This window comes from Entelurus aequoreus, linkage group LG02, assembly GCF_033978785.1.
Source record: "Entelurus aequoreus isolate RoL-2023_Sb linkage group LG02, RoL_Eaeq_v1.1, whole genome shotgun sequence".
In the NCBI taxonomy this organism is placed as follows: domain Eukaryota; kingdom Metazoa; phylum Chordata; class Actinopteri; order Syngnathiformes; family Syngnathidae; genus Entelurus; species Entelurus aequoreus.
Window position 1 is genome coordinate 86160556 of NC_084732.1, and position 14115 is coordinate 86174670.

Here is a 14115-nt window from a genome sequence, read left to right on the forward strand (position 1 = left end):
ACTCATCATTAGCTAATTATATGTATGATTTTACCATGTTGATGCCCATTGAGCAAAATTTTGAAGGTCTTTTTGCACATGTTGCAGAACGCCTTACTGGGTTTACAATCAACAGGCTTTAACCAAGTTTTGAAAAGTTAGCCAGCCAACCACTTGCTAAAATTCTGCAGTTTCCCATTTTCCCAACATGAATTAATTTTCTCACTTTGGCCACAGCATGAGCACATTCACACAGTATGTAGCATTCCAAGCATCTGGTGTTCTGACTTTGTGCACTGGCCATAGTTAATAGCCAATTAAAAGGTTCTGCATGTCAACCATCACACTGTACGTTCAATCAAAGTGATTAAAGAAGAACTGCACCTAAAGGGGAACTGCAGTTTTTTGGGAATTTCGTTCACAATCATTATGAGAGACAAGAAGACAAACATTTTTTTTCTCTCCGCTTTTTAACATAAAAAAATCGGCTTGTTCTCTGTGGTTAGCGATGCAGCTAATGGGAGCAATCAATTCTACCTCTAAATCACTTTAAAATGCATTCAAAAACTGTCAACAATACTTAATTTACGTTTTGTAACCTGTAATAACCAAGCTGTAGTGACATTGTTATTGTAAAAGCGAACACTGAGTAACTATTTTTCTATCGTAGTAACATATCGGCTTTTTTCGCTATTAGCAGTAAAAGCTTACTAGGGCAAGAGATAAGCTAGCTTCTACAACAACACGAAACGCGTTTGAGTTTGTAATGCACAACACTAATTTGTACTGACTGAAAAATACGAACAATCATATTACAGTATCTGTAAAGTTTTAGCCCACATTTTATATGTTTTTGTACACAGCTGAGCTAACGAGACAGTGTATGTACTGTAGTTGTACTAACATGCTGCATGTTTCATGATCCATAGTAAAGTGACTCACTCCATGGACAGCTGTTAGTCTGATCAAGCTGGCTATAGACATTTCTTTTTGATTTTGGGTAAGCGATCCATGTACACGTTTGTATGTCGAAATAGCTTGGCTTCAAGTTCCATATTTTTAGCGTCAAAATCGCTTTCACCTCACCCCCTGCTCCAACGTCTCACTCTTCCTTTTTGCTTGCTTCCATAAGCAGCAGTATATTTTTTCAAAAGTATAAGGTTGTCAATCCTCATTTGTCCAAAAATAGTCGTCTTCGTTGTCTGATACCAAGTCTGCCACGATTAGAAAACACACTCGTGTTTGATTTCAGAAGTAGGAACACATGTTGCCAGTAGTCAGACATGCGTTACTATGGAATCAGAAATCAATGCGTGGAAAAAATCAGTACCGGAAATGATAGAAATGATCAAAATACGGTAAATATTGAACATACTACATATTGTTATGCACGTGTCTGTTACTAAATTATATGTAGACTTGCACTGTGTATACAAAACGTTGCTGGAGGGTTTTGAAGTTGTTCTAGAGGGCTTTGAAGGCTACAACGCTGACTCCCTTTAGCCGCATCTTTCAAGCGTATTTTATCATCTTTAAAATCGTTTAAAAAAAAAGACGTGTGGTCTTGTCTCTCATGATTGTGAACGATAGGCAACATTCCAAAAAAAGTGCAGTTTCCTTTAAGCCCTCTAAATAAACATCCAATTATAAATTAGTTGATCAATAAAATATACCCAGAAGTCATTTTTTTAATTGTATCCGTTTAAAACGTGCTGTAAAAATGCATATCCTCTAAAAGCATTACTTGTAATCGCCACAAACTGGAAGATACATTTTTTTCACCAGGATACATTTTTGGAAAAATAGTTAAAAGGTTTTATGGAATAATAAATGAACATCATACTAGAAATGCAAATAATGCATGTGTTTAGAAATGAATCCGTGATTTAAACATTTTAGTAAAAGACATGCCATGAAACTATATTTAGAAAAATACCAATAAGCCCCTTAAATGTATTAAAAATAAACTGAGTCAATTAAACATTGTGAGTAGATTGTATTTTACACTTAAAGTTGTTTCAAATGGTACAGTAGATAGCAAGTTATATATAAAGTGTCAGACAGCTGAAGGAACTCTAATTAATTTCTGTGGGAATGTCAGAAAATAAGAGTTGTGGTCTGTTGTAAGAATTGCCTTGGCGAGATCCGTGCGTCACAAGAGCTGCTAATGTTAGCCAAGTTAGTTAGCTCATGTGTGTTGAACGTGGGACTGAAATAAAGGAGTCACGCCAGAAACAAGCTGACCTTCCTCATGAACATAACATTGTGTCAGAGTTAAGGACTACACGCCTATAGTGACCAAAGAATGGCAAGATGTTTGATTTTGCCGTCCAGTGGAGTGGCCGCTCTGGTGGCAGCGCTTTTAACGCGTTCAGACTTTACCAGTTTGAAAGCCAGGGGCGAAGAAAATAAACACAGACAGACGTTGCAATTTATCGATGACCGTAAAGTTATTACGTTTGTTTTTATTTATCTTTTGATTGATTGACGTATTGACTATCGGCTCAGTCTTACAATTGTATTATTTTGTAAAATATTTTATGCTTTTTAATGCCATTTGGGGCCTTAATATTCGCAAAATCTTTTTAATGACTTTTAATGCTTTTTACTACCCTGCAGAAACCTTGGCTAGTAAGAATACCTTATTACATAAATCTGGATTTCTTATGTAAATCCAGACAGTTCGGGCAATGGGTGGGGGCAACAAGGATCTGACAAAATCAAGTCAAGTTATAAATATACAGTACTTACTACAGGCTAGCATAGAATTAACAAGTAAGTAGACACTCTTGAAATTCATCCTCTTGGACCATAACTTCAAAACATCTTTAACAGGTCCCCTGAGGCTCTCACTCAATAACTACTGATAGAATCCATATGCAAACATTGGTGAGTTAGTGAGAGTTGAGTTCTTAGCTTACATTCAGATCAGTAGACGTAACCAAGCAGCGGCTGGATGGGCGTGGCTTTATTGTGGCGATCTTTGTATTGATTGGCGATGTCTTCTGGGCATGTGTCATTTCTTCAACTTTGTCTGCGAAACACAAAGCAATTGACAATTCATAAACAAATAAGACTTAATCGTGATTTTGTTGATTAGCAAAGCCTGATTAAGGTTCTCATGGGCCAAACGCAAGCTAATCATTCACATGACCCTTTCTTCCACGCTCAGTTGCGGATGAAACTGCAACAGAAAACACTGAAACACATTACGAGGGTGAGGGGCAAAAAAGTCTAAGATGGAATGTTTGGGTGTTGGAAGCCGTGCAAGCTTTTTCCAAACAGCTGACTCAGTAGCATCATCCAACTCTTTGGGTCGTTCCCTTAGTCAATCTCAAACCACCAATGTGTTGTCAAGTACGCCGTTAGCTTTTATTTTTTTCTCTCTCTTTTTGGGAGTCTCCAACGTGAGAAATATTTCAATGGCATACTTTGTTGGACTAAACTTCCCTCTGGTATGTGATGATGCTATTACAAAGAGTCCCCCTAAATTTTGCTCAAAGAAGCTACATGCTGTCCCTGATCTAGCCTCTCTTTGTATCTCCTCCTTGACTCTTCTTCTTGTATGGAGAACATTTTCATGCATTACGGGGTGTGATTACTTAGAGTGACTCGGAAAACAATCCTCTTCTTTTGCGCATCTACACACAGAGGAAAAGAGTGGGGGGAGGGGAGATAAGGAGGAAAGGAAAGGAACATCAATGGCCGTGACACCTTTACTGCAGTAAGCGCTGTGACACACACACACACACACACACACACACACACACACACACACACACACACACACACACACACACACACACACACACACACACACACACACACACACACACACACACACACACACACACACACACACACACACACATTCGAAGACACAACTTTTCTTTGTGTCTCAGCTTTCTCTCAATTGGATTACATCTACGAAATACCACAAATCAGGCAACAATGTTGGCCTGCAAACCTATCTTTGAAGCAGTCCCTGAAGTAAACATTTTCCTTCTTCTCACAAACATAAATTAAAACGTGTACAATAAACATTGTTACCCATATATGTATTTATTTGTGGCGGCCAAAGAATAAGAAGAAGGAGCATGTGTGCATGTTGTCAAATTAGCAGCTTTGTTGCTATGTTTAGAGAGTATTCAGACAACTTTAGATACTAGGGTTGACATTAAATTTACTCGGTAATCAAATCACAAAGTATATTCGCCATGGGAGTGGGCATCCAGACATGCAGGACACCTCCACAATCTGTGGAAGTGTGCATTATTACCGTCGTGAAAAGTGAGGTGTGGAAGTGTGCAGGAAAACTCCACAACATAGCGGGAATTATAACTAGCAATAGTGTATTGTTTTGTAACGCTTCACCTTGAAGGTAAAATATGTGAATTAGGTCATTCGGTTGGGCAGCACGGTGTAACAGGGGTTAGTGCATGTGCCTCACAATACAAAGGTCATGAGTAGTCCTGGGTCTTTCTGTGTGGAGTTTGTATGTTCTCCCCGTGACTGCGTGGGTTCTCTCCGGGTACTCCGGCTTCCTCCCACCTCCAAAAACATGCACCTGGGGATAGGTTGATTGGTAACACTAAATTGGCCTTAGTGTGTGAATGTGAGTGTGAATGTTGTCTGTCTATCGGCGTTGGCCCTGTGATGATGAGGCAACTTGTCCAGGGTGTATCCCGCCTTCCGCCCAAATGCAGCTGAGATAGGCTCCAGCACCCCCCGCCACCCCAAAAGGGACAAGCGGTAGAAAATGGATGGATCGATGGAGGTCATTCGGTTATGGAGATGGCGATGGCGTCATAGAGCTCTCCTGCCTCCCGCAACCCACAACCATAAAAAGATAGGCTTGTCTTGATACCAATATTTTGATACCTGTACCGGTACAAAAATCAATTTAGATACATTTTGAAATAAAGAGGACCACAAAAAATGGCATTATTGGCTTTAGTTGAACAACAAATCTTATGATACACTAAACATTAGTAAGCAAACAAAGGCTACCTATTTGGCTGCTGACGTATGTGGTAACATATTGTGTCATTGCTATTATTTTCTCAAAATTATGAGGGAAAAGCGGTAAAAATTTGTATTATTAATTTACTTGTTCATTTACTGTTAATATCTGCTTATTTGTTTTAATATATTGAATCTACACTTCTGTTAAAATGTAATAATGGTAAATGGTTTATACTTTGCTTTTCTACCTTCAAGGTACTCAAAGCGCTTTGACACTATTTCCACATTCACACACACACATTCACACACTGATGGCGGGAGCTGCCATTCAAGGCCCTAACCACCACCCATCAGGAGCAAGGGTGAAGTGTCTTGCTCAAGGACCCAACGGACATGACAAGGTTGGTAGAAGGTGGGGATTGAACCAAGAACCCTCAAGTTGCTGGCACGGCCACTCTCCCAATTGTGCTACGCCGTCCCCACAAATAAGAACCTTTTCTTCTGTTGTTTGGATGCTTTATATTAGTTTTGGATGATACCACAGATTTGGGTATCAATTTGATAACAAGTAGTTAGAGGGTCATACATTGGTCATATTTAAAGTCCTCATGTGCCCAGGGACATATTTCCTGAGTGTATAAACATAATACAAATTAAAAACAAGAAAAAAAAGATTTTGTGATAATAAAAAATGTTGATGTAATCATTGTAGTATCGACTACATTCCTGCTCTTGTACTTGGTATCGTTAAAATCAATATCTGTACAGATTCACCCTTTTGTTTACATTCAGGAACACTAGATTGCTGTTAGCGGTTAGCTATTGTATCCTCCAACAGTGTGTAGTGAGGCATGTTTAGCTATTCCTTGTCCTGCAGGGATGATACTTGTAAGAAACTTAATTTAATTTTATCTCTGGAGGCAAGGATTAGGGATTTAGAAGTAGCTAAAACACTGCAGACTGTGGATGGTCGTTTGCTGCTAGTTAGCTAGCGATGTTTTAAAGCACCTCTTGCTCAGCGGCACTTCAATGTTATAGCTTCACCTTCATCGTTAGTTTTTAAGCCAACATGCGTGTTTCTGCTTTTAAGTACACTGTGCATGTGCGTTGTCGAACATGCTCCTCTCTTCATAAAACCAGCAATGTCACAACGTGACAACGGTGCACCGTCATGCCTGTAAAAAAATGTTTTACATAAAAGTACTGCTTTTTTTCAGAGGCAGTATAGTACCGTTTTTAATTCATTAGTACTGCAGTACTTTATTAGTACCGGTATACCGTACAACCCTAGTACACACAAGTCCGAGGTGACGCAGGAGGGTTGAAGAAAGCCCAAAGGAAGAAAATAAATTACAGCATTATTCTTTTAGATAAGACACAATTAACAAACATTTACTTGCAGGGAGAGTCATTTTTGTGCGTGTTCATGACATACAAACACAATTGCACACACATTGCATTGTGACTCTACATGACAATTTGGATGGCTTTTGGCTTAAAATGAAGATTGTGGGTCAACCCGCATTAGGATTCCTGATTTTTTTGTGGGAACTTTTTTGGTACCTTTTCAAAATTCATCTATTGTAAACCACAAGAGCACAAAACAAGAACAAACAATACAGTCTGACGGTGAGTGAATGTGACAATGGTAAAGAAAAACTTGAACACAATTTTTATTTGACATTACTGCAACAACAAATCATGCAGTTGCGAACTAAAAGAAAATCAACAACGCAAGTCATTAAAATCCACAGTGAATCATGCAGTGTTACAGGAGTAACAGTATTTAAAAATGTACTTAAGCAGCTCAATTAAGAAATGATGAAAACTTGTAACATTGTTATAACATAAATATAACTTTATGATGTGAACATGCCTACAGCAACTTACCACCTTTCTTTTTCCTTAGGGTAGCTAAGGGGACAATAAGAAATCCATTAAATAGAATCTAGAATCGCTGTATTTGTAATATTTGCAAATCATTTTGATTGATTGTTTAATATATCATGCACTGCTTCAGAGTGTCACAGTTCATGTTGTAATTCACCTTATCCTCGATGAACCACAGCCCCACAATGCCAAAAACACTAATACAACCATGATGCTACCACAACCATGCTTGACAGTAGGCAAGACACAATTATTTTCCTATTCACTTGTGTTGGCATCTGTTAAGCTAAAGTTAAAGGTTAAGTACCAATGATTGTGACACACACACTAGGTGTGGTGAAGTTTGTCCTCTGCATTTGACCCATCCCCTTGTTCACCCCCTGGGAGTTGAGGGGAGCAGTGGGCAGCAGCGGTGCCGCGCCCCGGAATAATTTTTGGTGATTTAACCCCCAATTCCAACCCTTGATGATGAGTGCCAAGCAGGGAGGTAATGGGTCCCATTTTTATAGTCTTTGGTATGACTCGGACGGGGTTTGAACTCACAACCTACCCATCTCAGGGCGGACACTCTAACCACTAGGCCACTGTTGTGACACTAATGGCTTTAAGTTGATTGATTTTCAGTGGACAGTAACGTTATACAGTGTATCCCCCAATATTCGCGATTCAACACTTGTGGACCATCGCTATGAGCTTTAGTTGGAGATGTAGGCGGCCCCACAACAATGAAAGGGCGGTTGTCGCGCTAGCCTTATGACCAGGCTACACCATGACTCCGATTGAACCCCCTTTTATTATACATTTTTACATATTTCTAATTTTTTTTAATAATTAAAAATTGCTATGATTAAAAAATGCTTTTAACAAGTGTGTGAGGCATATTTTGGGTTTAAACATGGATTTAGCTTATTAGCCTACGATGGCAATTGAAAGAGACGGTGGGGAGGGCTATGGATCTGAAACTAATCTAATAATTACAATATTTAATGCAAATGTTTGTCAAAAACAGGAAGACAATGTCAATGTCAAGGAAACAGGAGGGTTTTTTTGGGGGGGGATTTGGTTGCGAGCAACGTATAAAAATGTATGTCAGTTTTTCAGCATTTGCGTGGAACTAGTGTATTGCAATGCAATCTGCACACGGACTACTTTAAAATACTGTATGTCAACGTTTCATTACTGTACTAGTGTCCTTTGAGAAGATGCACTGTAATTAGTATAGATGTAATGATATTTTAAATGAACTGTTCAAGAAAAACAGCTAAGTCTAAAGCGTCCTTTTTTTATGTTACCAGTCTCTTTTAGATGATAACATGACACATTAACAAAAACAAAAACAAACATACCATCATCTTTGGCAAAGGTAATAAAGTGTGCCACGTTCATCTCGAGTGTTCCAAGCCAAAACAGACTTGGTCAAGGCGTACCGAGTCGAGGAAAGTATATCTGAAGCCAGCGAGGCTAAACATCAACTTGTAAAGTATTTACATTACCAAAGGATAAATGGTGAGTTAACTTTTCTGAGAAACTGCATTTTCCAAAATGATACAAAAGTTGGGAGACACTAAACTGTACATTATAGTTTTAGACTTGCTGCAATGCATGTTTACATTGTCGCTTTAAAGACACTCAACTGTAAGTTTTTTTTTAAATGTTTGCTTGTAACATTGGATGTTCCTGCACTATTCTTTGCACTTAAAAATACATGTTTGTAGTAATAAATATGATTAGAACATTTGAGCATTATGTTTGTGTTTGTGTATGTTAGTGTGTTTATCTTAAATATTCCTGCTGTTTCTTTTTACACACTATAGCATTGTTAAGTCTTTTTTTAGACATATACAACAATAATATCGTACCGTGGCCTTAATACCGTGATAATATCATACCGTGAGTTTTTGGTATTTTATATTATATATTCCTATATAAATTTTATATTTCTAGTAATTAGAGATGCAACGATAAGGACATTTCATATTAGGGTTATTGTAAAGGTTTTAGAGTGTTTTTATTACCGTATTTTTCGGAGTATAAGTCACTCCGGAGTATAAGTCGCACTGGCCGAAAATGCATAATAAAGAAGGAAAAAAACATATATAAGTTGCACTGGAGTATAAGTCGCATTTTTTGGGGAAATGTATTTGATAAAACCCAACACCAAGAATAGACATTTGAAAGGCAATTTAAAATAAATAAAGAATAGTGAACAACAGGCTACAGGCAGTGTACGTTATATGACGCATAAATAACCAACTGAGAACGTGCCTGGTATGTTAACGTAACATATTATGGTAAGAGTCATTCAAATAACTATAACATATAGAACATGCTATACGTTTACCAAACAGTCTGTCACTCCTGATCACTAAACCTGATTAAATCTTATACGTCCAGTCTCTTACGTGAATTAGCTAAATACTATCATTTGATATTTTACGTTAATGTGTTAATAATTTCACAAATAAGTCGCTCCTGAGTATAAGTCGCACCCCCGGCCAAACTATGAAAAAAACTGCGACTTATAGTCTGAAAAATACAGTATAAACGCAAAACGGCATTCTTCACTTCAGGTTAATTTGTATTTGTTTCCTGTTGTAGACATGTCTGTGTATTGTCCCAACAAACCACATAGCACACAGCACATAGTTTAGAAACATTTAGATTGGGGTAGGGCGTTTGTATTGGGGAAATGTATTAATTTATCTGGTATTCCTGTTAGCATTAAAGCTAGCTTGTGATTAGAATGCTAGGTGCCAGTTAGTGATCAGCGCGCAGGCTGCCTTTCCAGGAAATGAGCAGTATCACTGTGCAATGAGTTTGCAGAAATGAATCACGGTTTTATGATAATTCATATTTTAAACCATAATACTTATAGTTGGGCATTTTACAGCGATGTATTATTCATACCGGTAAAAGTTACATCCCTAAATGTTGGGCTGGACAATTATGGCAAAAATATTAGTCATGATTATTTTGATTGATATTGTAATCACGATTAATTACACGATTATTCCTTATTTGAAAACACAAGTATTTATTATTATGCATGTGTAAAGTACTTTTTTGAAACCTTTATTTTGACTTAACTATTTTCCTTACAAAGGGCTATAGTAGATATGCAACACCACTGCTACCAAGTAGTACAATAAAGTAAATAGAATGCAAACGTGTCAAACAAACATCTCTAGAAATAAAAAAAATGCCACTACATAAATACTGACATCAGCATTTTTCTGCACAAGTGAATTTGCTCCCATTACTCCGGCTTCCTCCCACCTCCAAAAACATGCACCTGGGGATAGGTTGATTGGCAACACTAAATTGGCCCTAGTGTGTGAATGTGAGTGTGAATGGTTTCTGTCTATCTGTGTTGGCCCTGCGATGAGATGGCGACTTTTCCTGGTTGTACCCCGCCTACCACCCGAATGCAGCTGAGATAGGCTCCAGCACCCCCCGCGACCCTGAACGGGATAAGCGGTAGCAAATGGATGGATGGATGGATGGACATTCATATACTCACCCTTTTTAAGAAATAAGCAATAATGGATTCAGCATATATAAAAATACCATGACAATAACACACATTGACCTATGACATATGACAACAGAAGCAGAGCCGTAAACCAGGATTTGACTAATACCGAGGTCAAAAATTGGCGGTACAAGAGGAGCTTTAAAAGGCTGAACTGATGGGTATCCCAGCACCATATGAAAAATACTACCTTGAGCAACACAATGAACAATCCACTTTTTTAATTACTATGCTGAAGTTTAGACTATTAAACAATTTTAATATCATTAAAACATAATTAAAAAATTTACAATAATTCATCTTGGACATGGGTGTAAACCCAAAACCTTGAGCTTTAATTTTCAAGTACTTGTTACACTACCGTTCAAAAGTTTGGGGTCACATTGAAATGTCCTTATTTTTGAAGGAAAAGCACTGTACTTTTCAATGAAGATAACTTTAAACTAGTCTTAACTTTAAAGAAATACACTCTATACCAGGGGTCACCAACCTTTTTGAAACCAAGGGCTACTTCTTGGGTACTGATTAATGCAAGAGGGCTACCAGTTAGATACACACTTAAATAAATTGCCAGAAGTAGCCAATTTGCTCAATTTACCTTTAACTCTGTTATCATTAATATTTATCTTTGTGGAAACACTGATCATCTTAATGATTTCTCACAATAAATATATATAGAAACAGATAAATATCAATATGCAACACTTTATTTTTATATTTTCTCTAAGTGCACATTTTTCAAATTGAACATTTTCAAATGATCACTTCTAAGACAGTCTTGTGAAATCACAATATCCCATTTTAACTAGCTAGCCACTAAAATTTTTTAACAAATCATGAATTACTTTGCACCATGTTTGTACAAATAATAACTCATGTAAAATACAAAAGTAAACTCTCAAATTTTTAAATCATGTCACACTTTGAACTGGACACCAAATCTGTTATCTGTTTCTTTGTCAGTTAGTGGGAAGCCTGGCATTGCATGCTGTTAACTAGTGTGTTGTACTCTGGTGTGTAACTTGACACTGCAACTCTGAGTGAGTCTTGCAGATGTGCATCAGTGAGGCGTGTTCTGTGTTTGTTCTTGATGAAGTTCATGTCAGAAAAGGCTGATTCACAAAGATAAGATTGTTCCTCATTGTTTGCGGAAACTTCTTAATCTTTTGGACATATTTTCACAGCAATCTGGCCTTAAGCTTAATTATGATAAATGTAAAATGTTAAGGATCGGAAATCTAAAGGGAACGTCCTTTCGAATGGAACGCAAAGTGCCTGTTTTGTGGACAGATGGACCAGTTAACATGGTGTTGTTGTCCCAGAAAATCTGGAAGATCTAGGCTCAGTAAATTATGATAATCGACTAAGAAACTGGACAAAATTATGCAATTATGGAAAGGGAAATCCCTAACCTTGTATGGTAAAATGTCTATTGCCAACTCGTTAATTATTCCTCAATTTATTTATTTGTTTTTGTCATTACCAGCTCCATCACAAAACTTTTTTAAGATTTATGAGCGGAGGGTCTTCGATTTTGTCTGGAACGGCAAACCAGAAAAGATTAAAAGAAAGGTTTTGTACAAAGAGTATGAATATGGGGGCCTGAAACTTCTCAACTTTGAAGCTATTTGTCTGTCTTTAAAAGCATCAATTGTTCCAAAGATGTATTTAAACATTGAGTGGTACACAAATGTCCTGTTGGACAAAAAACATGTACTGTATCAAAAGAAATTGTATCCTTTTTTACAAGTGATCCCCTCCCAGAGAGTCTGCTGGGAAACATGGCGGGGTTCATAAAGGAAACAATCCACTCATAGTGGTGTTTTCAATTTTATGTGCCAGAAAAAAGAGACAATATTTTGCAGCAGTTAATATGGATGAACTCTAATATTGTAATAGATGGAAAGCCTTTCTTTTGGAAAAATATGTTTGAAAGAGGAATAATTTTTGTCAATGATATAGGGACGGCGTGGCGAAGTTGGTAGAGTGGCTGTGCCAGCAATCGGAGTGTTGCTGGTTACTGGGGTTCAATTCCCACCTTCTACCTTCCTAGTCACGTCCGTTGTGTCCTTGGGCAAGACACTTCACCCTTTGCCTCTGATGGCTGCTGGTTAGCGCCTTGCATGGCAGCTCCCGCCATCAGTGTGTGAATGGGTAAATGTGGAAATACTGTCAAAGCGCTTTGAGTACCTTGAAGGTAGAAAAGCGCTATACAAGTACAACTCATTTATTTATTTATATTATCAATGAGAATGGTAAAATTATGAAGTATGATGAATTTAGAGCTATGTATGGTGATGCTTGCTCAAGCTTTTCATTTTATCAACTAACTGGAGTAAGATGGAAACAAGATGGAAACAAATAATTAATTATGGAACTACTAAATTATTAGTTTGTGAACCTCTAATAATAAATTCTAGTTGGCAAAAAGGAACTAAAATAAATAGAAAAATATATAATTTTTATTTAATAAAGAAATCTTTGAAGGCTGCCTCATACAACACAAATGGCAAATGGGAGGACTTTTTTGACTGCCCGTTGTCATGGGATGCCATATTCAAACTAATCTATAAAACCACTATCGATGTGCAAAATCGTTATTTTCAAATTAAAATTATTTATAACTTCTTACCCACAGGGAATATGTTAAAATTATGGAATATGACAGAGTCAGATGATTGCCGATTTTGTTGTCAGGAGCCTGAATCCACCCTGCATTTGTTTTGGTATTGTCATATTGTGTCTTTGTTTTGGGTGGAAGTTGAAAAAATGTGTTTAAGGATTGGTTTGTTTTTGAAGCTTAATGTGGTTTCTGTTATTTTAGGAGAGTTCATTGACAATCATGATTTAGTCAATTTAATTATAGTACTCGGTAAAATGTTTATTTTTAAGGCCAAAAACAGATATTCACTTAGTATTACATTCTTTAAAACATTTATTCAGTATTTTCTAACTTTAGAAAGTTACATGGTTGAAAACGATAATGATGCCAAAAAACATTAAAAAAAAGATGAGAAGTCCTCAAAGGCTTATTTTGAAAGTATAATTATGTTTATAGATTATATGATATCTGTTGTTGTGTTTCCTAATTTGAGTGACCTGGACATAATCTGGACTGTACATAAATGCTTAATTTGAAAATGTAATTTTGTTTATAAATTATATGCAATCTGTTGTGTTCCCTAATTTTTTTCTGTGTACATGAATGAAGGTGTGTGTTGCTGAGTCCGACTTGGACATTATCTGGACTGGGCCTGGTTTAAAAAACCCTTTAAACAAATCTAATTTCATTGACAACCTGGTCTGTTGAAGATAAGGCCCTTATTTAAAAAATAAAATAAAATAAGATAAATAAATAAAAAACATTTTCTTGGATAAAAAAGAAAGTAAAACAATATAAAAATAATTACATAAAAAATAGTAATTAATGAAAATGTTAGTGGACCAGCAGCCTATACAATCATGTGTGCTTCAGGGACTGTGTCCCTTGCAGATGTGTTGTCTATGTTGTGGGAACCAGAATATTGGTAGCAGAAAGAAATAACCCCTTTTGTGTGAGTGGATGAGTGTGCATGGGGGAGGTTGTTTGGGTTGATGCACTGATTGAAAGTGTATCTTGTGTTTTTTTCAATGTAAATTTAATTTTGGGAAAAAAAAAAAAATATATATATATATTTTTTTTTTTTTTTTTTTTAGAACAGGCCCGCGGGCGACTCATCTGGTCCTTACGGGCGACCTGGTGCCCGCGG

The 14115-nt window shown here is 37.0% G+C and overlaps 1 protein-coding gene across 1 annotated transcript in view; it reads right to left on the reverse strand.

Moving 5' to 3' along the window:
* The window catches only part of shank2b (SH3 and multiple ankyrin repeat domains 2b), a 562868-nt gene that overhangs the window by 107556 nt on the left and 441197 nt on the right, over positions 1-14115 (reverse strand). Inside the window, exons 13-14 of the mRNA XM_062036576.1 lie at positions 6835-6858; positions 2901-3013 (exon numbers count right to left, since the gene is read on the reverse strand). Coding sequence (XP_061892560.1) covers positions 2901-3013; positions 6835-6858 — 137 coding nt within the window. The remainder of the gene's footprint in view (positions 1-2900; positions 3014-6834; positions 6859-14115) is intronic.